The sequence below is a fragment of the Mya arenaria genome, chromosome 11 (genome assembly GCF_026914265.1).
Source record: "Mya arenaria isolate MELC-2E11 chromosome 11, ASM2691426v1".
Taxonomy (NCBI): Eukaryota; Metazoa; Mollusca; class Bivalvia; order Myida; family Myidae; genus Mya; species Mya arenaria.
The window spans coordinates 58,282,768-58,310,599 of record NC_069132.1 but is presented as its reverse complement, the minus strand read 5'-3'; the positions used below and the strand labels follow the sequence as shown (position 1 = coordinate 58,310,599).

General features: G+C 32.8%; 1 protein-coding gene across 2 annotated transcripts; it reads right to left on the bottom strand.

Annotated features, from left to right (window-relative positions):
- Nucleotides 1-699: 699 nt before the first annotated feature.
- Nucleotides 700-27,380, bottom strand: LOC128208850 (transmembrane protein 179-like). Of its 2 annotated transcripts, none has more exons than XM_052912490.1 (5): nucleotides 27,220-27,380; nucleotides 21,209-21,405; nucleotides 18,401-18,535; nucleotides 10,374-10,467; nucleotides 700-7,431 (listed from the first exon to the last, which is right to left on the bottom strand). In XM_052912490.1, exons 1-5 carry the CDS (start codon nucleotides 27,316-27,318, stop codon nucleotides 7,264-7,266), a joined length of 693 nt encoding a protein of 230 aa, XP_052768450.1. In that variant the 5' UTR covers nucleotides 27,319-27,380; the 3' UTR covers nucleotides 700-7,263. The 2 variants fall into 2 exon arrangements, with proteins under 2 accessions (XP_052768450.1, XP_052768451.1); XM_052912491.1 differs by having other exon boundaries at nucleotides 7,290-7,534.
- Nucleotides 27,381-27,832: the final 452 nt, after the last annotated feature.

The window sequence follows — 27,832 nt, the reverse complement described above, 5'->3', positions numbered from 1 at the left end:
ACTGGTTCTCGGTTTTGATATAGAGAGTGGAGATGAGATAGGAGCCAATAATAATATAAGGCTATGACAAGACCAAGTAATTTCTTCTTTGAAAAACAGAAAAGCTTATTTAATAGTGTATCCATATTATTCGCCAGCTGCTGTATTCAAAATATAACTAAAAGCACATATATATGATATATGTTTTATTCTTTATACATCATAATAGAAATATGCTTTACAATAGCTTAAACTCTGTAACAAAATATAACAAAAACAAACAACATTATAGAACTATTTAAGTTGTAACTATACAATCAACAGAACATAAATTGAAAACAGGTCAAATTGAAAAAAAACAAATGTCAATAATTATAGATATAATAACGTATATAGCTTACCTAAATATAGTATTATACTATAATGCTTACAAGACTTCATGTGACTTGCTCCGTATTTATAGGGTCAGACTTCAAAATAATATTTGTAAACAATATTATTGTGATAAAAAAAATCATCATAAAATCAAACAAGAGCTTGATTGTTCAAGATATATTGAAAAATGTTACATGAAATGCTCAATTTTGCCAAAAAGCATAAGTAATGCTATTGAAAATTGAATGAATTAAGGCTAAAATTACAAATTCTTAATAAATCCTTTTAAAATGAGTACAGTACCTATTAGTTGCTGTGTGCCCAATAAAATGAGAGAAAAAAAAATTAGATTTTTAGAAAAACAAATGTTGCCATTAGCTATAAAATCTGTGAATGAGTACCTTTTAGTGATGTTTGAATAAACTTACTAAATTTATTAATAAAGGGGTTCTTAACATTGGTTGCATATCGTGTGTTTCCATTTTGTTTTGTGTTTTGACTTATACATTAATATAATTCAAATAATATCTATTTTTATGAGAATTTCCAATAACTCTGGGTGCTAATTAGTTTTCCTAACATTTGTTCATGGCAAGACTATATAGGCATGTGTACATAAATGGCCAAATGGCAGCATCAAAATGCAAAAATGTTTACATATAAAACAACACCCTTGATAACAGCTGTCCTTCAGATATTACATATGCAAAAATTATAGTAAAAATAAACAATGAAAACTAAATCATATCTTTATGTAAGTGAATATTAACAAAAGTAGAGTTTTTTTAACCAAATTTACTCAGTTAAAGCTGCACTCTCACATTTTGATTTGTTTTGACAATTTTTGTCTTGGAATGAGCCAATTTATGCACAAATGCATGGAAACTAGTGATGTAAGACTGCTAAAAAAAATCAGATCGCAGATTTTCTTATTTAAGTTCACAAACTGATGTTTTATGCATTTTTCTTAAACCATTACTAAGGCTTTTAGCCATAAAACATTACCTTTCAAACAGAAATATGAAAGCTTGCCAAAAAAATAAAAATAAAAAATTTGTCAAACCAGTTAATCTGTGACAGTGCAGCTGTAGGGAGAAAATAGTTCTGCAAGAGTCAACATTATAAAAGGCATTATAGTAAAAAGTATATTGGTCATTCCAGATACAGAAATATGATAAGGTCTTGGTGAACCATTAGAAAGCTATGGCTGATCAAAACTATGTCAAAACATTGTAAACTAACAGTAACTATTATAATGATATACATTGTGATATATAAAGTATAATATTATGGTAAACGCAAAGATTATTGTATTATATACAATATTGCAGGAAAGCACCCAGGTAAACAGACTATATGTATATCACATTCATGACATTGAAGGCAAGCATCGGTGGGGTGATTTTTTATCACAATGGAGATAGATACATGATAAATATCTTATAATTATGAATTTGATTTATTGTGTAAGTGGATATGTCACAAACTTATTAAGGTTTGATGTTCTTGTTTTGTTCCAAAGACAATGGGACAATTCATCATGCCCAGTAACTTGTACTAAATAATAAAATATTTCTCAAGTGACTATTTATAATTAAGGATGAATATTTCTTTCAATTATATGCTTTCCAGAGGTTTATAGAGATTTATCAGTGAAATAAAAATCATATTTCACTGTTTCAAACAGTGAAAATATCAGTATGATATTTTTGACTGTTTTAAATTTTAGCCCATTCTTGTGACCAGATCAAACATCAGCGCGCTCGGGCTGGAACACAATTTTAACGACGTTGTTTCTGAAATAATGTTCCTTTGGCATACAATTTGTCGCTATTCTAAAAATCAACAATAAAATGTCATTTCCTTTTTAGCCATATAATAAAAAGAAAAATTGTTTGTTTCAGTATAAGATCACAAAATATTTCATCTTGTGTACACCAAAAGTAAATATATCACTCGTTGCTATGCCTCTAGTGAAATATAGCATTTGGTTCTCACTCTATGCAATTTACTGCAGCCTTACATTGGAACAAACAATTATCCTCTTTACTTATTCACATCAGCAAAGATGATTTACACCTAATGATAACTATTTCTTAAGCCGAACATATAATCATGACAATTTATACTTAAAGGCCTAGTTTAATCGTTCTATAAGTGAATCGTCTCCCCCCCCCACCCCCACCCCCAAACCGTGTATTTGAACATTACCTCTGTTAATTGATCTTAATCTTATTGCCTTACTGTCTTATCAGATCTCCAATCTGAGTATCTTGCTGTGCAGTCTGGGATGTTTTATTATAAAATTGGACCCTAATGGCCCTGAGCCAATTAACAAATACACAGGAAATTGGCCCCCAATGTGACACCAGTGCAATTAGAACGAGATGCACAGCAGGGGATTTTCATGCCAAACATTCCTTAAACTAGGACTTTAACGCTAAATATTCAACTCAATTTCAAACATTTATACAGAACATAATCTCATGCTTAATTTTTTGAAACGGTATTGTGTTGGTCGCTGTTACACAATGAATGCTGTTAGGGTTTGAGTTAGCCTAGCTGTAAGAGGTAGTTGCTTGCAGCAAAATTATTGCTTAATTTGAATTAGGTACAACAAAAAACACTTTTCATTATATTTAAATACTATTTGAGCACTGAAATATTCAATGATTCAATTTTTAGGATAATAAACTTAATAAAAACCGGAGTACAAAAATTATCAACAATAATCATTCTTTGGAAAATATACTGAAATAAAGAATTTACTACCTGACAAATCTGACTAGAAATAATGAAGTTTGCCATATCAACTGAACAGAGAATTTTTATAACAAACTATTAAATAACTATTAATTATTAGCCCTTAAATACAGCATCTGCCTCGCCCAAAAATACAAAGGCCTCCTCTATAACAGTGCCAATATCTATATCAGTAAGCGGCCCCAGGCCAAAAAGTGATATAGATATAAAGCCCACTTTTTAAAGAATTTGGCTAATTAAACAGGGCCAAAAAATGATATAGATTCGAAGCTGGAAATTCAGAAACAGCAGTAAATATATTATGCATTTTAAGGGTTGTTCTTTGTTATATGTTAATTTTATTTTTTTGAAAATTTAGAGTTTAATCTATTAATCCTTTAAGTGCATGAAATTATTTAACAAATTATCAATAAATAAGTGAATTGCACGAGGCCGAACATTATTTTTTAACATATAATACTGCACCGTGACAAATGCAAACAAATATAAATGCAAACAATATGCATTACCAAAAATCTAAATTTTTGTTCAAGTCGGATATATATCAGGGGTGGAATTCATAACTCATCTTATGTAATTTCCTAACTTAAGTCATTATCTAAAGTTAAGTATCTCACTTACCATGTAATATAATAACTTCATAATATCTCAAATACTTAATATTATCATTGATTTTAATCAAAATACATACTTTCATGTTAAAAACACACGAATTATTTTCTTCTAATTTGACTATGATAATGAAAAACTTAGGAAATTGACTTAAGTTAAGAAATGACTTAAGATGTTTTATGAATGCAACCCGGGCAGTGCTCCAGCCAGGATTTAAAAAGGGCAGGGTGCTAGGTGAGAAAGGGCGCTTTTGATGCATATTGAATGAGCCTTAATGGGGCTCTTGCAAGGCCAATGTTCAATTCTAATAATGTATGTTTTGTAACTAATACCAATACTAGTAGTTTGCTATGAATACCTTAGCTGTTATCTTTACTTTAGTGTATAAATAATGTATATTTATTATTTTTATTCTTATTTCTGAAAAATGACTCTGTCAAACAAAAGGGGACAGCAGGGTGTAGTAAAAGGCAGCAGGGTGCTATAAAAGGGCAGTGGGGGCCCCACCCTGCTATTTAGGCCTAGCTGGAGCACTTCAAAAATTCAGTACCATTATGATAAAATTAACAAATTTTAAGTGAAACATACACTTATAGACTTAGATCTAGGTAATTTCAATAAGGATTTAAGTCGTTAGTTAAATTATCTTAAATCTGTATAAATGCCACAAGTTTTGATTTCGTTCCCTTCATTTTCGTGTTCATTTTTGTGTTCATTTTTGATACTGGCTTAAGTTCATGCACTCAAATATGTAGACAAATAATGAATCTATGACACTAAGATAATTTATGTATGACTAAAATGTTAATTAAAACGGCCCCATGAGTATTGTATAGACATTATGTACAGAGGAAGGATCATTAATTACAAGTGTATATATGTGATCAGAAAAATCAATCATAAACAGTTCATTCATCTTACTCTTAATCTTACTGTGGGATAAACCAATGGTGGAGTACGGTCAAACCAAATTGGCTCGAATTCCTCTTTGGCTCAAATTGGTTGTAAAAGACTTGATTTCTTTAAACTAAAGGTAAGCATTCCACTTGGCTCGAGTTTTTCGAGGCTCAAGGTATTTCACCGGTCCCTGGGAGTTCAAGCCAATGAGGTTTGACAAAATTTATTGTTTACAATTGAAGTTGCAAATAATCAATTTGATTGTTACCTATAAATAGAATCATATTATTTTAGAACAACAATATAAATTAGGATTAAAGGTTTACCAAATATTCTCAAAAATTAATTGTTAACAATTTTTGTCAACGATTATCAATTGCATAACATCAGAATCAATTATGGCTATATGACTTTATTCTCTAAAATCGGAAAAAAATGCAGAACAACAGAATGAATCTTTTTCTATTCAGCTAAAAGCTAAATCATATTATTGAAAATTAACTTTAAAATAACAAGAATATAATATAAATAATTACTATCATGTTCATTCTTTGTTATTAGTGCACGAATATGAGTATTTTATACATTTTATGTACTTTTGATTACATAAGCATAAATTGATCAGAATGATTTGATCGATTATTTTCGATGATTGCTCATGGTTTAAGATCGATTGTCGATCCCTACTGTACATGTCTTCAGTAAAAGTAACAACTAAATCAAAATAAATGACAAACATTCATTAACGAAACGAGAAAAAACATTATTGAAACATAATAATTTCATATTTTCAAATTCTAACTATTTACCAGTTTCAATTAAGAAATACTATCATTTTAATATTTCTTATACATATGATAAATACATAATATTATACTTCATGCAATTTTATACCAAAAAACAAAAATGACAAAAAAGATCTATGAGTTTGTTTCCATATTTTGGTGAAATAATAGAAATAAGATATAACATATTCAAAAAGTAATAGTTATATGTATATGTATATAATTATGTACAATAACAAAACATCTCACTTCTCCAATTCCATAACACAAAACATCAAAATGCTTAAAAAAAACTATATTTAGAAGTTTAACTTTTTTTTTAACATGGCTAATAAAATATTTATTTTTTTTATTATTCATATCCAAACTTTTCATTATCAATTTATTGCTAAAGTAAGAACTATCCAATTTTTATATAATACAACAATCGAACTGTTTCCACGATAAAAACGAAGATCAAAGTAATAATTTAAAGGGACAAGACACCAGATATTCCAAAAATCAGCATATACAGCATTTCCTCAAAACAAGCCTAGAATTATCAATATAAACTAGTATGAGGCCGATAAAACATCATTTTACACGATTAAAAGAATCATGTCTCAGCTGAATTTACTTGTTTGAAAATAGCTTATAATGTTTTCCCAGTTCATAGTGTGCATATTAAGCATGTGAATCTCACATGATCAGTATTTAAGATACACATGCAAACACTATTTTTAAAATTACTGGAGTTTATGTGGTAAACAAAAGCAGCAGATTTCAAATTGGAAAAATACACAAAAAGTGCAAAAGATACGTGTGTCGTAAGCGATATTAAAATCAGTCAGAAAGATTCAATGCATTGTACACAGAGATATCAAATTGTATGTATGTTTTTGACAATTTTCTTTTTTTTCTTGCAATGGTATCATCTGGTGTCTAGTCTCTTTAATTCACGATAAATTTAACAAAGTTATAAATTCATAAGCACCAACTTCATCTGAAAAAATTAATAAAAAGTGAGAAAAAAATAACATGTATTGTGGAAATGATCAATGTTTTGAAAAAATAAAATTAATTTGCAAACATCAAGAGCCTTTGATTCAAATTCATCACAAAATAACACATCTTCATTAATGATCAATGTTTTGAAAAAATAAAATGAATTTGCATACATCAAGAGCCTTTGATTCAAATTCATCACAAAATAACACATCTTCATTAATAGTATGGTATGTATTGCTCAAACGTAAGCTATCATCAACAATAATAGCCAATTTCTGAGATTAATATCAGCAGGATATTTTGTAAATTCTAATTATTCAAATATAATTTAAATTATAATTATCATTTTTCTTAAATGCTGAAGGTTTGCATTAATAGAATTAAGTATTATCAAAACTATATTGTCTTGGGGTGAAGGACTACAGCAAATAAATGCATTCAATAGAATTGCATAATACATTGAGAATTAAAAAAAAATATTTGCAAATTTTATCATGTAGAAGGATTAAGTTATCTTTTTTGTTAAGAAAATCAATGCATCTTACATAACTAGTTATGGAATAGGCATGATTTCAAGATTTGTTTTGTACAATATGACATTTATAAAGAGCATTTTTCATTGTTTTTGTATATATATGCACCTACTGCTTTAAGCACCACCTGTCCCTGTGATTTCATCATACTTTTTCATGAGATTTAAAATTCAACCTTTACCAGTAATTTCATTATACTTTTTCATGAGATTTTAAAATTTTCAATTTTATGAGTATGGTCGGATGGAGTTATGTGTTGATATTTTAGGAAGTAAATTTGGAGGAAAATTTATTCCCTTTTTCAAATATTTTTTTCTCCAGTCATCTGCACTTCAAGCAGTGGGCTCAAGCTCTGCGATGCGGCTTGTGTCGCTGGTCACTTGGCTTTGCTGTGCATTGTCCATCATGGCTGCCGAGCGTCGCCTTCGGTTACGGACGAATCTCAGCACACACAGAACTATTTGAGCCACCCATATCAACAAGGCCACCCAGGCACCAGTCTAAATGAAATAACATATAAATGGCCAATGGTTATGGAAGAAACTTCAGCACACACAGTTTTATTTGTGCCATCCATATCAGCAAGGCTACCCAGGCACCAGTCTAAAAGAGATAATGGCCAACCTCAGCACACACACTAATATCTGTGCCACCTATTTCAACAAGACTACCCAGCCACCAGTCTAAAAAAGATAACATATAAATGGCCAACCTTAGTACACGCACTACTATCTGTGCCACCCATTTCAACAAGACTAGCCAGGCACCAGTCTAAATGAGATAACATATTAATGGCCAATGGTTAAAGTAAACATCAATGCAATGGTGAGTTTGTGTATTATGTTCTCATATAATTAAATTAATACAAGTCTGAAATCTTGTTAGAATTATTGCAAATCACAAGTGTAGCCATAAATCTTACAGAAAACTAAAGATTAAAAGTAAACAACGATGACGTTTACAATGTTGTTAACTTTAACAAAATTATTTACCATCGGGCCAATTATTACCAACTAGAACTCCGCGAGTCGGATGTGTCGCCTGACGAATTATTTACTGTCGACATTATAGCTGTTAGATTGGCATTTTATTCATTTATAGACAATGATGTTGCCATTTAACTTTCAAGTGTAGGTGGCATTTGAACCCTCAATCAGATATACCTACGGAATAAGTTTCAGGTTGAAACCTCCTATAGTTTACGAGATATGCCACGGACAAAACCTAAGCAAGAAAATTAACAAAGGGCAATAACTCTAAAAATATGGCAGCAAGAGTAACGGTTCTTGTGCACTGCACTTGCCCTCAATGAGATCTATCTAGCTATGAAGTTTCAAGTTGATACCTCTTATATTCTTCAAGATATGCCCCGGACAAAACTTTAAGCATGAAAATTAACAAAGGGCAATAACTTTAAAACTAAAAAAGCAAGAGTTACTGTTATTGTGCACTGCACTTGCCCTCAATGAGATATATCTAGCTATGAAGTTTCAAGTTGATACCTCTTATATTCTTCAAGATATGCCCCGGACAAAACTTTAAGCATGAAAATTAACAAAGGGCAATAACTTTAAAACTAAGAAAGCAAGAGTTATTGTTATTGTGCACTGCACTTGCCCTCAATGAGATCTGTCTAGCTATGAAGTTTCAAGTTGATACCTCTTATATTCTTCAAGATATGCCCCGGACAAAACTTTAAGCATGAAAATTAACAAAGGGCAATAACTTTAAAACTAAGAAAGCAAGAGTTATTGTTATTGAGCACTGCACTTGCCCTCAATGAGATCTGTCTAGCTATGAAGTTTCAAGTTGATACCTCATATATTCTTCAAGATATGCCCCGGACAAAACTTTAAGCATGAAAATTAACAAAGGGCAATAATTTTAAAACTAAGAAAGCAAGAGTTACTGTTATTGTGCACTGCACTTGCCCTCCATGAGATCTATCTACATATGAAGTTTCAAGTTGATAACTCTTATATTCTACAAGATATGCCCCGGACAAAACTTTAAGCATGAAAAATAACAAAGGGCAAAACTCTAAAAATATGGAAGCAAGAGTAACAGTTCTCGTGCACTGCACTTGCCCTCAATTAGATCTATGTACATATGAAGTTTCAAGTTGATACCACTAATAGTTTAGGAGATATACCCCGGACAAGCAAAAATGGGACGTGGACGCCGCCGACGCCGCCACCGCCGACACCGCCGCCGCCACCGACGACAAAAGTAACCCCTATATGTCATCTTTTCAGGCGACACAAAAAGTGGACTATTACAAAATAATGTTTCTAATGTACATGTAACTAATACCTTACCTAAATATCAAAAACATTAAAAACAGATGTCAATATCTTCAGTTTTAACTCAAACTTCCAAGGGCCATAACTCTCAAACAATTTTGCCAATGTGTTAAGACTTGCTCAGATATAATGGTATTGTAGACAAAGTGAACAAGTGTTCCAAGTTTCATGTTAATGTTAATGTACATGTTTCTTTGATGGTTTTTCAGTAATGCCCAGCCCTATACTGTTTTACTCAATTTTCCTAGTGGCCTAACAAAAAGTTTTGCCATTGTGATAAGACCTGCTTCAGAAGTTAGGGTTTGTGTCAAGGGCATAAGTCAACAAATAGTTTTGCCAATGTGATAAAACTTGCTTCAGACAAATATAAGGTACCGGTATTGTTGTCAATGTGAACATTTGTACCAAGTTTGATGTTAATACATGTATCTTTGATAGTTTTTCATCTATGACCAAAATGTAATAGTTTAAGCAGTGGGTATAAACTAAAACACAGCACGCCCCAATTTCTCAAACTTCTTAAGCATAACAAGCTTAAATAGCTTAATTCATTACGCCTTATTTCATATTTAATCATGATTTAAGTAAATAAAACAAAGCTTATGGTGGTGAGCATAACTATTATATCCCTTGGAAGTCCAAAAACTGTTAAAGTGACACTCTTATTCAAAATCAATACGTACATAATAATGTATAACAAACTTGGCTGATAAACCTTTAACTACTTACTAAATAATGTATTTATGGAAAATATTAATTACTGGTAACAAGATCGTAATCGTATATTAAATAGCAGAACGCGCAAAAACATTAAATAATTGGTGAATGCTAAAAGATTAACTGTGATCTACTATAGTCTCCTAAGGTAGAAATACCTTGTTTTATGCACATTTCTTTGAAATTAAACTTGGCATCCTTCATAAGAACCATTGTTTTCGAGATTTATTCATCCTTTTTGGAATATTAAAACATTATTATAAATTGTGGTAAACCTTATTTGGGAGTAAGAGTGCATCTTTAAGAGTGTAAATATTGAACAAATTATACCTAAACAAAAAAAATGAGCTAAGCTTAATCCTGTTATAGGGGACTTAGGATGTTTCGAAAAATTGGGGCCTTGACATCTGATGTATACATACCTGAGAGACACTCAACAGTTTGAAGTAATTCCCCGTGTTAAACATCTTCCCCGTCTTCTCATACTTGAACGACACGTTTTCCTTGTCATAGCAACTAAAAAAAACAAGCAGAAGAATCAAGATGAAGCAACAAAAGCAGTTGTTTATATAAATACGAACTAATTCGGCATGAGAGACCCTTAGTTTATACTGATTTCTTTTAGCTGGATAGTGACAAAAGCTAAAAGCATATAGAATCATGTTTTCTTGCATACCGGACGTGTGTTTCCGGTCATGTGCTGGAAAAACTCGTCTTACACCCCCCATGTAAAATGAGTCACGCCCAACAACGCGCCACTTCTTATTTATTTTATTGTATGGTTTATGAAAAGTATATTATGCAATTTCGATAAAGCGCAATTAAAAATATAAGTATGCAATACTTTTAATTAAAATTGAAAATGAATAATCCTAAAAGCACGATTTTTAGAGGAACAATTTGACTTCAATAGAGACTTAAAATTACTGCGCTTTATGACATCAGTACACAACGTTGCACGCGCTTTTTGGTGAAATGTACAATAGTGCGTTTTCTACGTCAATTTTTCCTCAAATTCGTAATTTTAGGTATGCAAGAAAAAATATCAATCATGTTTTTACGGTCCAAATCGAAAAATCTGATTTTTCTATCTGTACCGGAAACACATGATAGATACTTATAAGAGGTTAGAGATGGCCCTAACAATGTAGGAGAATAATTTCTAAAAGCCTGAATACAATGTTATTTTTATTCGACCAGATATTGGTCTATGATATAGACAAATTGGCATTACACCGATGAATCTTTGTGCTCATTTAAAAATGCAATTAATTTGTTTAAAGGGACTGTAAACCAGATTGGCACCAAAAAAAGTTTTTTTCTGTAATGAACCTCAGGACAATTATTTACTAAAATGTTTTACTCTTTGATATCGTAATTGTAAAAAAAATATGCCAAAATGTACAAAAAAAATTCGAGTTGGAGTCCGGGTTCGAACCAGTGTCGCCAAAATTGCAGTCCAGTGTTGTATCCACTGTGCTATGAAGGCTTACCCTAAGCGTTTGGAATATTTAAGCTATATACCTAACTTGGTAGTGTCACGTTGATAACATCGACTAGCCAATCACGCATACGGAATGAATTCTACTAGGTAGACATACCTAGTAATCTTTTTCAATGGAAAAATACGAAAAGAACTGCGAAAAATAAATTAATTGTAAACTATGTGGTACTTCAATTAGTAAGTTTCAATGCATTTTACACATAGATACCAAGTTTTTGTCAGTTTTCGACAATTTTCTTTTTTTTCCGCTATTTCATCATACGGAGTACAGCCCCTTTAAAAACTGTCAGTCCAATCAGTATACATAGCACATGGCCGATTACACTAATTGTTATTTTGAATGCTCTCTGTAAACTATTTAAAATTTTAAATATTAAACTTACTGTTTTAAGAGATTTATGCTACATTCGGAGTCATGTGTTGTGCATATAACACTTCTTATTTTACAAACCAAATAGGCTTTATAAATATCAAATGAATACTTTACACTTATAAATAGCTTTTAATAAATTGTAACCTTAATTCTGAATCAAATTTTTCTTTTAAACTACAGAAGAAAAAATATAAAATTGAAAAGCGACTCTAAAGTTAACTAGAGCAATAATATAAAGTATGCAATCATTTATATTTGTGGGCTTGACTTTCGTGGTTTTTCGAAAAAGGATAATTTCGTGGGTACATAAATTCATGGATTTTCATTTTTTGAAGAACAAAAAACGAAACTGCGATCCTAAATCGTCTGCAAATTCACCATGCACCAACCTCATGTTATGTATCATATATACGTCATGCAGTTTATGACACTACAATGGGACAATATGTCAATTATAGCAGATACCCATGTCAATTATCGCTTGATCGGTAATTTAAGGGTCATTATATATTAAAATAAAGATATAAATTAGTAAAGCCATTGAATGTCAATTAAGAATTTTTGCAAACTGTGAAAACACAGGAAGAGCATTTAATTAAATAATTGATTAAATATTTTATCAAAGAAACAAAATCAAGTGGTGATGCCGAGACACACTAGATGAATAATCAGAATGTTTTACATGTGCCGCACAGGAGGTTGACAATCAGCTTGTTTTAATGTTCTGCAATGACTGGCAATGTCATACAAAAAACTGCATGCAAGTTCGAATAATTGACTTTAATTTATCATCATTGAGGTTAAAAATATAAAATATAAAACATAGTTAAAAATATATAATTATAAAACATACTAGTTTTAAAATAAACAATGATTTGGGTACCTACAAGTTGCATACTGCGACCATGTATAGTCGTGTGAATACATGTATACTCTTTTACATAGCCAGTATGATTTCAGAATTAAAGGTAAAATTTTCGTTAGGATCTTGAATTCATTGATAAGCCAACCCACTAAATACTCGAAAATTAATGTCCCAAGAATATGTATGATTTCACAGTAAAGAGATAGGATAATTGTGTGGTTCCCTGCAAGTTTTGGCATAATTTGATATTTAATTGGAAAATTGCGCCAAATTTTAATCAAATGATGTCATACCGGAAATTATTTTAAATTATGTCATTGAGTTTTCTTCCCGGCATTATGTGAATTAATGCTTGTTCTATTATTTGACATTCAAACGGTAATGCATCTGAAAACATTTATTTTATCCTTTTCTTATAAAAAATATTTTGGTTTTTGTTGGTGAGGTGAAAACCCAGGCCAGTAAATAAGTCAATAAAAATTAGTAAACCAAATCCTTAACCACTAGGCAACAAGGACTTACACAACATAAATGGATATTTTCACCTTTTAACAATACATTGATAACATCCCACGATAATGTCAATCACCCAACAACACATCGCTGAAACCTGTTAGTAATGCTATTGAAGGTTGAGATCTTTAAAGAGGATATTTGAGCAAATAATCAATATTTCCAGCTGTCAGTTCCTACCTGAGTTTTAACACTCCTAATGATTTGCCACGCTTTAATTGGTAATAAAAAAGTGCATTTACAATCCATAAGTGAGTCATTCAAAGAGGACAATATTTAAAATATAAATTAACTTTAACAATATTATGTTGTGTAAAGTTAAGCAATGAAAGCCAATAAGAATCTGAAACAAGAGGGCCATGATGGCCCTAAAACGCTCACCTAAGCAAAGGGCCACAACTCTGTGATAAAGCATTCATAAAAATGTTGCAATTTAAACATGTCTTTACTGATGACGATGCCTTGTTTTATATTTGTAAAGGGTCATGCAATAAAGCTACCTGTAACGTTTCATTAAATTTGGCCTGGTAGTTGCAGATTTTTTTTTTAAAGCAAAACAGTAAGTCGGCCATTTTGTTGTTGTTGTTGTTGATTAATCTCAATGCCTTGTTGTATTTTTGTAGAGGGTCATGCAATAACGCTTCCTGTAAAGTTTCAGTGAATTTGGCCTAGTAGTTTCAGAGGAGATGTTTTTTAAAGCAAAACAGGAAGTTGGCCAGATTGTTGTTGTTGTTGTTGATCAATCGCGACCCCTTGTTGCATGATTGTAGAAGGTTACCCAAGGAAGCTTCCTGTAAAGTTTCTTTGAATTTAGACTGGTAGTTTCAGAGGAGATGTTTTTTTAAAGCAAGACATGAAGTTGGCCATTTTGTTGTTGTTGTTGTTGTTGTTGATCAATCTCAATGCCTTGTTGTATTTTAGTACAGGGTCACCCAAGGAAGCTTCCTGTAAAGTTTCATTGAATTTGGAGTGGTAATTTCAGAGGAGATGTTTTTTTAAAGCAAAACAGGAAGTCAGCCATTTTGTTGTTGTTGCTGTTGTTGTTGTTGTTGATCAATCATGACCCCTTGTTGTATTTTTGTAGAGGGTCAAGCAAGGAAGCTTCCTGTAAAGTTTCATTGAATTTAGACAGGTAGTTTTAGAGGAGATGTTTTTTAAAGCAAAACAGGAAGTTGGCCATTTTGTTGTTGTTGTTGTTGATCAATCATATCCCCTTGTTGTTTTTTTGTAGAGGGTCACCCAAGGAAGATTCCTGTGAAGTTTCATTGAATTTGGCCAGGTAGTTTCAGAGGAAATGTTTTTTAAGCAATTGTTGACGGGCGGACGGACTGACTGATGGATGGACGACAGATCAAAACAGATCACCTTGAGCTCTTCGTGCTCTGGTGAGCTAAAAAGGACCCTTGTACGAAATTGAGTTTGTCACTCACATAAGTATTCAAATACATTCGAAACCCATTGGCTTCATATCCCAGTGACTGGCCAAAATACTTTGAGCATCGCCAATATCCAGCCAAGAGGGAATGCTTACAAAGAGTAAAACAAAATCAGTCATTAACACCCAGTTCCAGCCAAAGTGGAAGTCGAGCCAAGCAAAATCGAGCCAACAGATTTGGACTGTATAAGGAATCTGCCCCAGAAATAAGGTAGTTCTCTGATTATTGCATTGTCCTAAATGTTAACTTTAAATGATTATGCCCGCTGATGCCATAAAATTTTGGTATCATTATTAACTTTTTTTTTCTCCATACAAAACCTGTTCATTTGATACCAAAATAACATTAGATCAACAGGCGCCAAAAATTCACATAATTGTAGGTCTGATTCATTCAATAATAAGCAGCATGAATACAAATGTAAATTGTATGATAACTGGGGACATCTAATTAATGATTGTATTGTGTGATTGACTTTTCTATTCAATATTTCAGTGAAGTAAGGATATTTACTTCTATTAAAGTATTAGTTGTCAGGGGCGTAGCTAGACCGTTTCGAAGTATACGCACCATTGCGATTGAAATGGGCGGAATGGGGGTCAGGGCCCCCCCTCTCGGTTTAGTCATAGGTCAGAATGATACTGTATAGCAAAATAAATTTCTTATCAACGAATATTCAATTCAAAAATGCTATGTCTCAAACAGCTTCATAGGCAATTTACAAATGGACATTTTTCTTAAATAATGAAAATGCATATGAACGTTTGTTAAAAGGTTTTCCTAAGCTCATTTAGCATTTTCAACACAAAACAAACTTCTAATTCATAGCAAAAGGTCGTTTAAAGTATGCACTGAAGGAAATTGTCAAGGATTACTCCAAAAAATTACACCCGAAAGAGTAATGCAATACGTCGATGCTTCTTCTGGGCGAAGACCTGCAATGTTAGAAAAGATATACTCCAGAAAAAAGTCAACGACAATTTCTGTCGTATTCATAAGTATAAACACGAGCTGCAGTGAGCCATTAAATTTTACCGAGTCGTGAACATTCATGAAGCATACTTTTTACCCGCAGTGTATTCGACAATTTTGTGAAATGGGTCTTGTCAATACCTGTAGAGAATATTTGTTTATCTGATATATGAAATAAATAGCTATCAGCACATCTTTAAAATCAAAATATATCATGAATATGAACAGTTAAAACAGACACCTCTTTCTTAAATGTGTGCTTTATCGTCCTCTAGTATTATTTAATTATGCCTCACAAATAACCTAAACAAAATGTACCTTCTTAAAAAACTCATAGAAATGTTCTATTTTGCTGCTAAGATGTTTAGTTTATCAGCATTGTCAACTGCTTGAAGATTATCTTTAAACTTGTCAAGATGAGGAGGTTCAAGGTTGGCGTTTGACATTTTGAAACTTGCCGCTTTGTAAACATCGTTCCGATATATTCAGTATTTATCGACGATTCATTCATGACTGAACAATAAGGGAAACTAAAAAAATAAAAATAGGCGTTCCTTCAACTAAACCGTAAACGAGGCTCTTACTGAATAATAGGATTTTTTAAAAAATATTTTATTGTCTCACATATTCAAAATAGGCGGCCCGCGAACGCTTCACCCCCTTTACCCTTCAGTTTTTATTGCATTTTTGGCCCCAAATATGTTCTGACTTGTGCGACGAATTGTACCCACGGGCGTATTGTGCCTAACGGTAGCTACGCCATTGGTTGTAGATGTCTGTTCAAACATAGTTCATTTTTTTTTTTTCAAGCAAATCATTGCATTATATCAGTGATTTTTTATTTTGAACTAACATAATTGATCTAATCATCGTTCGTCATGGGCTTGTGTAGAAAAACTTATTATATGCTTTCTGGTTGTTAATAGAGATTATAAGTGAAATAAAATTGATATTTCATTGTAAGTGAAAATATCAAATCAATATTTTTCATGGTTTTAAGATACAGCCCACTCTCAGTTCCGAATCAAATGTCAGCACTCACAGGGCTTGGACACAATTTCATGAAGTCATTTCCGAAATGATGTTATGTGCATATACAAATTGCTGTGTTTTTCTTAAAAAGTGTAATAACAGTACACTCAACGAGTTAGACCCACTTTCCGTTTCCCTCCACGGATTTTTGCTATCGCGGCCAACACAATGATTTTATCGCCTGTCCGCGTTCCTCGGAGTTTGAATTTAAGGCCCTCGGAGGGTGATTAGTCGACCGAAGAATAACGAACTCGGCGTTCCTCGGAGGGGTTAACTCCGCGAAACTCTGCGGACACTAGATAAGAATCTACGCTAAAGTTATATTTATTTTATTAAAATTTTCAACCGATTACGACGGCTCCAGTAAATTGCTATTATTCTTTTTCCTCTGCCCGTTTTGCATGAAGTTAGCTTACCACAAGAATGCAGTCGTATTTCACTTGTTGCACATGCATCTTATAAACATGTTTTTTCTTATGACTGATAAACAGATTTCTTCCGAGAAATTCTAGGTAACACATTTTCGGAAAATCAGGAGGTCAAACATGCATTCAAAGTTCACAGCGCATGATTTTGATGGCCTTCTTGCCTCGTTTTCTGTGGAAAATTCCATGAAACGTCATAGCTATTTTTAACCACCAATAATAAATAGTATTTTCTACATTGTATTGATCACGCGCTTGACGTCAGAGGTCATGGTTCAGAATCGTGTAAATAGTCGGCTGCTTAATGATGCAATAACTTAGTGGATATACTTTAATGATTCAATGTTTATAATTAAAGACAATATTCAATTGGCGTTTACGGACATAAATACAAATTAAACGTTGGTACATGTAAGAATCTTTTACGCTTAACAATGTGCATAAGCATATAAATAAATAACTTCTAAGCAAGAATGATTTCTTGCTTATCTGATTAGACTCGGAGTTCCGCCGCGGGATCATAAAATCGGACGATTCTCAACGCTATCGTTCATATTAAACTTGGCGGTAAGCCAGCCACTCGGAGGAACTCGGGGGGATTTTAGCGAGGGCAACAGTTTTACCCACGGAGGAAACCCGCGATCATCGACTTTATCCCTAGGAGTGAGCGAGGAAAGTGGGTCTAACTCGTTGAGTGTACTGTACATGACTTTTAATTCCAATTTTAGGCATATAATAAAAGAAAAATTGTTGGTTTCAGAGTAAAAAAGCAATACATGTATATTTCACCTCGTAAACACCAAAAGTGAATATTTCACTGGTAGCTACACAACTCCTGAAATACATCATTCAGTGCTCACTCGGTGAAATATAGTGTTGGGAATCAGTTCCAATTTTAATATCAATAACCGGTTCCACTCAAGTAATCGATTATCAATAGTACAATCGTTTTATACATACCAGATAGTACCTGAATATTGTTGTTTTAGCTCATGTACAGTATTAAACTCCTAATCGTTATAATATATGCATATACGTTATGTCTATGATTGAAGTTATTAAGTGTTGTTGTATTAAGCTTATTAATTTTCGTGCTCATTGTGGCTTTTATTAAAGATGACATCTGAACACTTACTAATTTTTTATTTTTTTCAATGATCGATTATAACAAAATACAATCGATTGTTGCTGATTTCAGGTCCAACCAATCGATTTTCGATTATAATCAATCATCGGAACATCACTAGTGAAATATATTATGATCTTACACTGAAACAACAATTATCGTCTATATCTAAGCAACACTATATTACACATAAACATACGCACTGTTTGATCTGGTTCGTCTTGGTGAGGCCATTACAGAACTGCAGAAAGCCCACCGAGATGATACAAGCAACGATCAGTGTGCCCACAGCCAGGACAGCATTCACCAGAATGAATGGCATCACCCACATCTGGGAACTGAAAAAATGATTAAGCTGGGAATTTATACAAAAGAAGACAGCATTCACCCACATCTGGGGACTAAATAAAGATTAAACTGTGAATTTACATGAAAGAAGACGGCATTACCCACATCTTGGAACTGAATAAAGATTAAATGGTGAATTTACACGAAAGAAGACGGCATTACCCACATCTGGGGACTAAATAAAGCTTAAACTGTGAATTTATACGAAAGAAGACAGCATTACCCACATCTTGGGACTAAATAAAGATTAAACTGGGAATTTACACAAAAGAAGACAGCGTTACCCACATCGGGAAACTCACTCAAAATAATGACTAAACTATGAATTTGCACCAAAGAAGGCATTTAAACCCACATCTGGGAACTGAAAAAAACTAACACTGTGAATTGATACGAAAGAAAACCGCATCACCCATATTTGGGGACTAAACAGAAATAACACTGGGAATTTACCCCAAAGAAAATGATATTACCGGCATCTGGAAACTGAACAAATAAAACGGGAAATTTATCCTACAGAGAATGGCATTATCTACATCTGGGAACGTATACAAAATTGAACTGTGAATATATCCTGAACTAGAACTCCACGAGTCTGATGTGCCGCCTGACAAATTATTTACTGTCGACATTATAGCTGTTGGATTGGCAACTATGTTGCAATGATGTTGCCATTTAAATTTCAAGTGTAGGTGGCATTTGAACTAAAGGTAAAAACGTTAAGCCGGACAAAAATTAACAAAGGGCAATAACTGGAATCAAGAGATCCGGTTCTTGTGCACTGCACTTGCCCTCAATGAGATCTATCTACCTATTAAGTTTCAGGTTGATACCTCTTATAGTTTACGATATATGCCCCTGACAAAATTTAAGCTTGAAAATTAAAAAAAAAGGCAATAACTCTAAACATATAGATGCAAGAGTTACGGTTCTTGTGCACTGCACTTGCCCTCAATAAGATCTATCTAGCTACATGTATGAAGTTTTCAAGTTGACACCTGTTATTTTCTTCAAGATATGCCCCGGACAAAACTTTAAGCATGAAAATTAACAAAGGGCAATAACTCTAAAAATATGGAAGCAAGAGTAACAGGTCTTGTGCACTGTATTTTCGATATATTAAAAGAGTGAAGTCAATTGCATTGTGTATTTTGCATATTTAATAAAGCGAAGAAAAGTATAACCTGAAAGCTGCATGCATTATAAAAAATGAAAACCTCACTGCAAGTGTTTATCATAAAATTCCTCTGACATTGTATATTCCATTCATGACTTTTTGATAAATGAGTCATACTGCCCATACATTTTACAAGAGCTGCAAAACTGAACAAAGACCTAAACAATAAACAAACGAAATAAGAAGAAGACTTATCCAACTTTTTGATGGAATAAAAAAAAAATCAAATTAATTTGCGAAAAGAAGTATTGAAAATGCTGCGGATTTTAAGCTCCTAAATTGTTAAAAAAAAACAACGCTGCAAATGTTTATGATAATAGCCATCTGCATTTGGATTTTCTTGGTCTATGTTTGTCTCTTTTAAAGATGCACTCTTACTCCCAAATATGATTTACCACAATTAATAATATTGTTTAAATATTCCAAAGAGGATGAATAAATGTTGAAAACAATGGTTCTTATTAAGGACACAGAGTTTAATTTGAAAGAAATGAGCATAAAACACGGTATTTCTACCTTATGAGACTATAGTAGACCACTGTAAATATTTTAGCATTCACCAATCATTTAATATTTTTTCGCTTTCTGCTATTACACAGGTACAATCTTGTCATCAGTATGAATTTTTTTCTATCAGTGCAGTGGTCGAAATAAGCACAAGCCCGCAAGCCCTGCACGGATAAAATGACACCCAGGCTTGCTCAAATTCTGAATTCTATATAGCAAGGCTTGTTCAAAAATATTATTCCATGCAATAGTATAAGAATTCGGGCTTGTTCATCCAAAAGTCTAATTTCGATGACTGTCAGTGCATTATTAAGTAAGTAGATAAAGGTTTATCAGCCAAAATTTATGTTTGTTATACATGTGTATGCATTGATTTTGAATAAGAGTGTCACTTTAAGAGTATATATTCAAAATATATGCAGTTAAAACTAGTTGTAAACACATTATAATTACTTGTCAAATCTCATTTGAAAAGGAGTGGTAAAAAAACTTACACGATGTGTGGTTAAACAACTAAATGAATTTGCAATTTTTACAGACTGAAACACATTATTTAACTACGATTTCATGATTGAAGGGTTTCAACAATCAAGCCAATTTTGTTTAGGCCTAAAACATTGCTTGTAGCCTACAAGTTGTTAACGACAATTGTTTGATTCTACTGCGCAATCGAAACATTATGTTTTACATTACATTTAACAAGTCTGACTACAGTCAATCCTCGTTGGCATGAACTCCCAGGGACCAGCGAAAAAAATGTGAGCTTCGAAAAATTCAAGCGAAGCCGAAATGTTTACCTTCAGTATAAAGAAATAGGTCCTTAACATTCAGTTTGCGCAAACGAGGAATTCAAGCCAAAAGATTTCGAACCAACAGGGCTCAACTTTATGTATCCAGTGCCAGATTTGTGGGCTTCAGCTAATTCTGAGCACTGCATTAAAATATCTTTGATATAATGAATACTGTAATACTTTATTACCCAATCTCTGGGTCCTTTCTTGATCGAAGCACAGCATAGAGGTTATAGAGCCCTGTGCCGAGCCCATAGAATATCAACCCAAACACGCTGAAGTAGATTGGAAAATTGCAGTTCATGGCACTGCTGGGTTGAAGGGTGAAACTTTTGTCTGTCCACTCAGTACTGGCATACAGTATGCAGTCTCCTTGAAAAGTACTCTGAAAAAAATCAATAAAAAAGTATAAATATTAGACATGTGAACTCCTCCGGTGGAAGGTAAAATCTATCGCTTTTGAGACCTCCCCACCCATCCCCACCGCTCTCCTGAATTTATCTACCACTTTTGAGACCCCCCCACCCCTCTCCTGACTTTATCTACTGCTTTTGAGAACCCCCCCCCCCCACCGCTCTCCTGACTTTATCTACTGCTTTTGAAAACGAAATTGCAATTTTGGCCTTAAAATTTCATTATGAAACCCTCAAAATTCTATCAAACATGATAAAATACACCTTAATTTGTTACTTTAAGGGAAATGGTGTTGTAAACAACTTGTCAACACACCTGACACCCCGGCGGAGAATGTTGCTAAGTTATGGTCAAGATCACAAAAAAATGGTTATGACCTACTAATAGAATACCTACCTACTATAGGAAACTACCGGAATAAGCCCAGCAGACAACAATTAAATTATCAGGCCTTTTTCTGCCCATCCCATGGGTCAGAATATATGACCAATTCCCAATGCCAAATATGTATATTCTTTGTCAATTTCAAAAAAAAAAAAACCAAGTGAGATGAAATTGCTGTCAGGGAAAGCTTGGCTTCTCAACTTACACCTTAGCCAAGGTTTTAGTGTGGGAACTGTCAACAACCCACTTGGAACAATTGCTCATTTACAATTATAAATGCATTTATCAGCACTTTTGGCTGACATTCGGGGTACTATACATAAACTTCATAAACTTCACAGATAAATGGTGCCCAAAATCATGATTTTATTTCTAATATTGCCAAAAACTCAATTTTTGCAAGTCCTATTTCCCAAATTAACATAAATAAAAAGGCCTGAAATTTCTTCCCAAACCTGTAAATTTTATATTGAAAACTTTCCCAATTTCTCTAAGGTCTTTTTGACAATGTTTTTGTTATTTGTCTCGGAATGAACCAATCTTTGCTTGAATGTCTGGAAACCAGTGATACTAGTCTGGTGACAAAATATCAGATCACAGTTTTTTATATTTATGTTCAAAAATTGAAGCTTTAATTGTGGCTAAAAGCGTTACTAACGATTTAACAAAAAATGAGTTTTTCAGCATTAAACATAAATTACCAAACGTAATTATGAAAATCTGCGATCTTATTCTTTCCTTTGTCAGTAAACTTATATCACAGGTTCTCAGACATTTACGCAAAAATTTACTCATTCTAAGCCGAAAAAATATAAAAAGTTGTCAAAACGGTCCGTGAGAGTGCAGCTTTAAGAAACACAAGATTCAAAGCCTAAAAGACACCCATGTCACAATATAAAGGTCAGATAACAGATGAATTAAAACTTCCTTATTGAAATATGCTGTAGTTACAGCCTTGGAATGGTCATTGAAACAGGATATCAGAAAACAACAGTTTTCAAGTACTCATTCACACAAAAGACCCATTTATCAACATGTTTAAAAGAATTGAGATAATTAAGTGTACATGTAAATATTGAAAAAATGCCTTTACATAAAAAATTAACACATAGTTACCAAATAGTTATAGAATTCTCTGACAACATTTATTATTAAAGTATAAAAAGGCAACTCTGAACTGTTAATATAAAAAAATGCATCAAACATTGGTTATCTTATTCAAACTTAACACACACTTCATTTGTGAATATTTATATGTAATGTTTACAGGTATACAATATATATATTTAACAAAAATTATCATTTAAGCATTGATTTTTTTTTAATGCTTTACCAGCTTGCACCTTCAAAACTTGGAAAACCTCCAATTTTATTAATGTTGTTTTCTTACTTTATTTTTCAATGGTGCAGTTTGATGTAAATTTCATAGCTTGATGACAGACTCCAGCATATATAGAGATTCAGAAAATATGTTTTGGTCTACTTTATTTTGCCTCTACCCAAAATCCTGCTTGATTCAATAGTTTAACAAACGGGCCAAGATTGCCCTTTATTGCTCACCTGATTGGACGAAGGGTTCTAAAGTTATTGATTGGACAACATACTGGACACTGCCCACGCATATGCCTGAGGTGAAACTATAATTTATCTTGGGTTTTTTAAACAGGTGTATCAATACATGAAAAATATGTATTTGTTTAAAAAGTTACGAAGGGCCATAACTCTTACAATATTAACTTGTCACAATAGAGCAAATTGTTGTTGTGAATAAGTTCATGAAGTTTAAAGTTGATATCTTCAATGATTGTAATAAAATAATTGTAAATGTTAATAATGTTATTATTAATACCTAGAGCTATCACTGAAGGTGATTAATACCCCTGAACGCCGCCTTGATATGAAATTGCAGTCAACTATTTGGAAAGCCAACCTATAAATGACAACTTTATTTTATGGACTATCGTCAGTTATTCATTTTTTGATTATGTTTTTAAAAGTTAGAAAAAAGGCTTTAAACAATATCAGTGATGCTAATACTGAGATGTTAATACTGATATATTTGATGTTCTAAAGCACAGAATATACAATTGCCTATGACCATCTATAAATGAGTTAAGTTACATTTTTTTAAGTTATGCTCCGGACAAGAAAAAAGTAACAAAGGGCAATAACTCTGTAATTGGCTGAAATAGAATTGCGGTTCCTGTACACTGCACTTCCTCTCTTTATGATCTATCACTGTATGAAGTTTTATTAAATTCCATCCAATAGTTTTCAAGTTATGCTCCGGACAAGAAAAAATAACAAAGGGCATTAACTCTGTAATTAGCTAAAATAGAATTGCAGTTCCTGTACACTGCACTTCATCTCATTATGATCTATCACTGTATGAAGTTTTATTTAATTCCATCCAATAGTTTTCAACTTATGCTCCGGACAAGAAAAAGTAACAAAGGGCAGTAACTCTGTAATTAGCTAAAATAGAGTTATGGTTCTTGTGCACTGCACTTCCTCTCATTGTGCTTTACCATTGTATGAAGTTTCAATAAATTCCATCTAGTAGTTTGCAAGTTAATGTCCGGAAAAAAAATTGACAGCAAAAAAAAACAAATAAAGGGCAATAACTCAGTTATTAACTAAAGTAGAGTTATGGTTATTGTACACTGCACTTCCTCTCATTATGCTCTACCATTGTATGAAGTTTAATCCAATTCCATCCAGTAGTTTTAAAGTTATGCTCTGGACAAGGTAAATTACAACGGACCAACCAACAAACCGACGGACCAACTGACCGACCGACCGACCAACCGACCACAGGGTGACTCCAATATACCCCCTTCAAACTTTGTTTGTCGGGGGTATAATAATAATAATAATTTTGAATAAAGGGTCAACAAGGAGCATTTCTGTGAAAATGTTTGGAAATCTGCTGAATGGTTTCCGAAGAGAAGATTTTCATATATAGTGAAAACTAGCCCCACCCCTGGCGGACATGTCTTTTCTTATGAATCAAAATGGGGCGAAGGAATTTGAGACACGGTCACCGAAGGTTAATTTCTGTAAAATAATTTGAAATCGGACCAGCAGATTCTGAGAAGATTTTTTTAGTTTAGTTTTATCCTTTTGGTGGCCATGGCAACCAGAGTTCTTCATGGAACCACGTTATTTGAAGGAATCTAGAAGAGGTCCCCCAAGGAACATTTTTGCAGTTTGGTTGAAATTGTCACATCAGTTTAGGAGTTGTTTGAAGGAAAATGTTGACAACTACAGATGACAGAAAATCTCACCGACACATTGTGCTTAGGTGAGCTTAAATAACATAAATCATGTACCCATATCATATATATCCAAAAGTTCCTTAAAAAATAACAGGGTTATCTTAAATCTGTATTCCGTTCTGCTAGTTGGCTTGTGCTTTACTTTAAATATTTCTATTTTTATATGTTCGCCCGGATATCCTTTATACCTACACATACAGCATGCCATAAATGTATCTTTGAAAAACTGGACCACATGATAGATATAAACTAAAGTTTTATGACACTACCTGTGGTGGGATCAGACATGTCCTGACATAGTCCATATAAACAGCCACTTTAGAGTTAAAAAAGTTCCTTAAATGTGCATTATTGTGGCTAGTCCTGGCATAGATTAAAATAATAGACGTGTTATACTGGATTCATCTAATCCCTTACAACTAAACGTGTTTTTGCAAAAACAGGGGGAGGGGTTGAAAAAATATTGAAATTGTATAAATTAGTGTTGTGCCTATGATCGATTATAATCGACAATTGATCGGAAAGGCCTACGCCGGCAACAATCTATAGTGAAATTAGAACAATCGATTATGGAAACAAGGGACGTAGTCGCTACTTACTTATTTTCTTTTTTTTGTTAATTCTAGTTAATGTTAAAATGTAAAGGTGTTACTATGCTATAGTTATTTAGTCAGATTCTAAACAAGTCAGTAAGTCAATACAGACCCCTATTTCAAATTTTCTTTGTAATTTACCTACTAAAGAATTGGTTCTCAACTTCAGATGTTAGTGGTTGAAAAGTGATTTTTAAAACATTTTACGGTTAACTTGTTACCATGTAATAATTTAGTTTTCTCAGTTTTCTGAAAGAAAATGTTCTTGCAAAACATATAGAATATACAACTGCTTGTTGTTATTCTTGTTACTGACTGAATATTAAAAAGAATATTTAAGAATTTAAAAAAAAATAGAAAATTTAGTTAACAATGCTAAATGTAAGACAACACTTAGAGCATGTGGTCTCATGTTCTGTAATAGTAACTTGTAAACACTAAAGGAAAGTTGCGTTTTGAATAAATTATGATTTTTACAAAGCAATGTACAAACAATATTGTAAGGGAACAATGGTGCTTAATGGATCATTGATCGGTTTCATAAACCGATTATCGATAGTAATTTTTGTGTCCGATTCCCAACACTAGTATAAATTAAAAATTTAGAGAAGTATTTTAAGTTTGAAATAGATAATAAAGGTTTATATACATATTTTACAATGTAAATGCAAAGATATTTTGCACAAAACAAGCTTTAAATGCAGGATTTATCTTTCCAATAAAACAAAACTTGACTGACACAGACAACAATTATGCCAATCGTAACAACATGTCCATCTCCAGCACACTTTGAGATAAACCTCGTAAATACAATCGTTACATGTCAGCCATCCCCAAAGTGTTCCAATTGTTGTAAAACTGTGAACTGCATCCTTGCAGGTGTCTTCATTTATATATATGGTTATGTTTTGATGGTGTGAAATGAAAAAAACACACATCAAACTCATAATTATTAGTTGGATATTCAGTTTTTAGTGTACGGAACTAATACAAAATAATATTATCTGGTAACATTTCATGTTTTTATGATATTTTATTAAAGCAATATGCTTTAACCCAGAATCCCGATCGGAATAACTATCCACTTTTGGTACAAAACAATTTGTATGTGAAGGATTTGCCATTTCAAAAATCGTAAAAAAATCTGTCATCGTACAATTATTTGGACTAGTCTTGGCAGTGAAATGGTGTGGAAAACTAGCTCAGTCTTTAATGGAATGTCAACACAAACGTCTTGAACATTCCAGAGAGAAAATCTGATTACAATGTATATGAGCTTAATTTGTGTAAAACTTTTTTTGATAAATAACAATATTGCTAAGTGAAACAGTCTGTAGATAACAGAAAAATAAAAATATCACTGTCAAACAACTTAATTTTAGTGAAAACGATTTTCTTTTATTATTAAAGATTTTTTAATGATTACACTTAACAAATCTTCATATCTATTAATTCCAAAAACAAATTTCATTTCATTTCAATCATCCGAAAATATATTATCCGAAAACGGTCAGGTTAGTGTATAATTACCCTATTTACGCCTATGGGAATTGCTATCACAAAACCGGCAACTAAGGCACCAAGATAAAGAGTTGCTTGAGCCAAAATGTGTATATCACAGACTGCCATGACTGCCTTCTATTTAAAATATACTGTTTTGTGTATTTGTTGTTGTATTTTCTGTATTTCAGTAATACTCCTCCCTAAAGGCAGCAGACAATACCTTTTATTAGAGAGAGGTGCAGTCAATGGTGCAGTGCGTTCAGTAAGGCGAGCGTTAGTCTGGAGTTCCTTCCCCTAACACTATCGTTATCGGTTTGAAATATCAGTAAGCAGGGAACCAGACTAGGCGAGCGTTTACAAAACGCTCGCAAACGTTTTGTTTTGTATCTCTGTTGCAACGCAGCTCATACACGTTAAGCGGGAAACCAAACAGAGTTTACAGTCAATTGCCACACATTCATTCATGAATAACCAATAGCAGGAGAGATATTTTCTTTGGTCTATTCCGTCACTTCAAAGACTACTTGAGTGCCTCTCTGGAAAATACTATTGCCGCAAACGTTTGACACATTAATGTTTACATTACACACCATGGTCGTTATATTTACTTAAATCTGGGCGGAGGACCCAGCTTAAATAT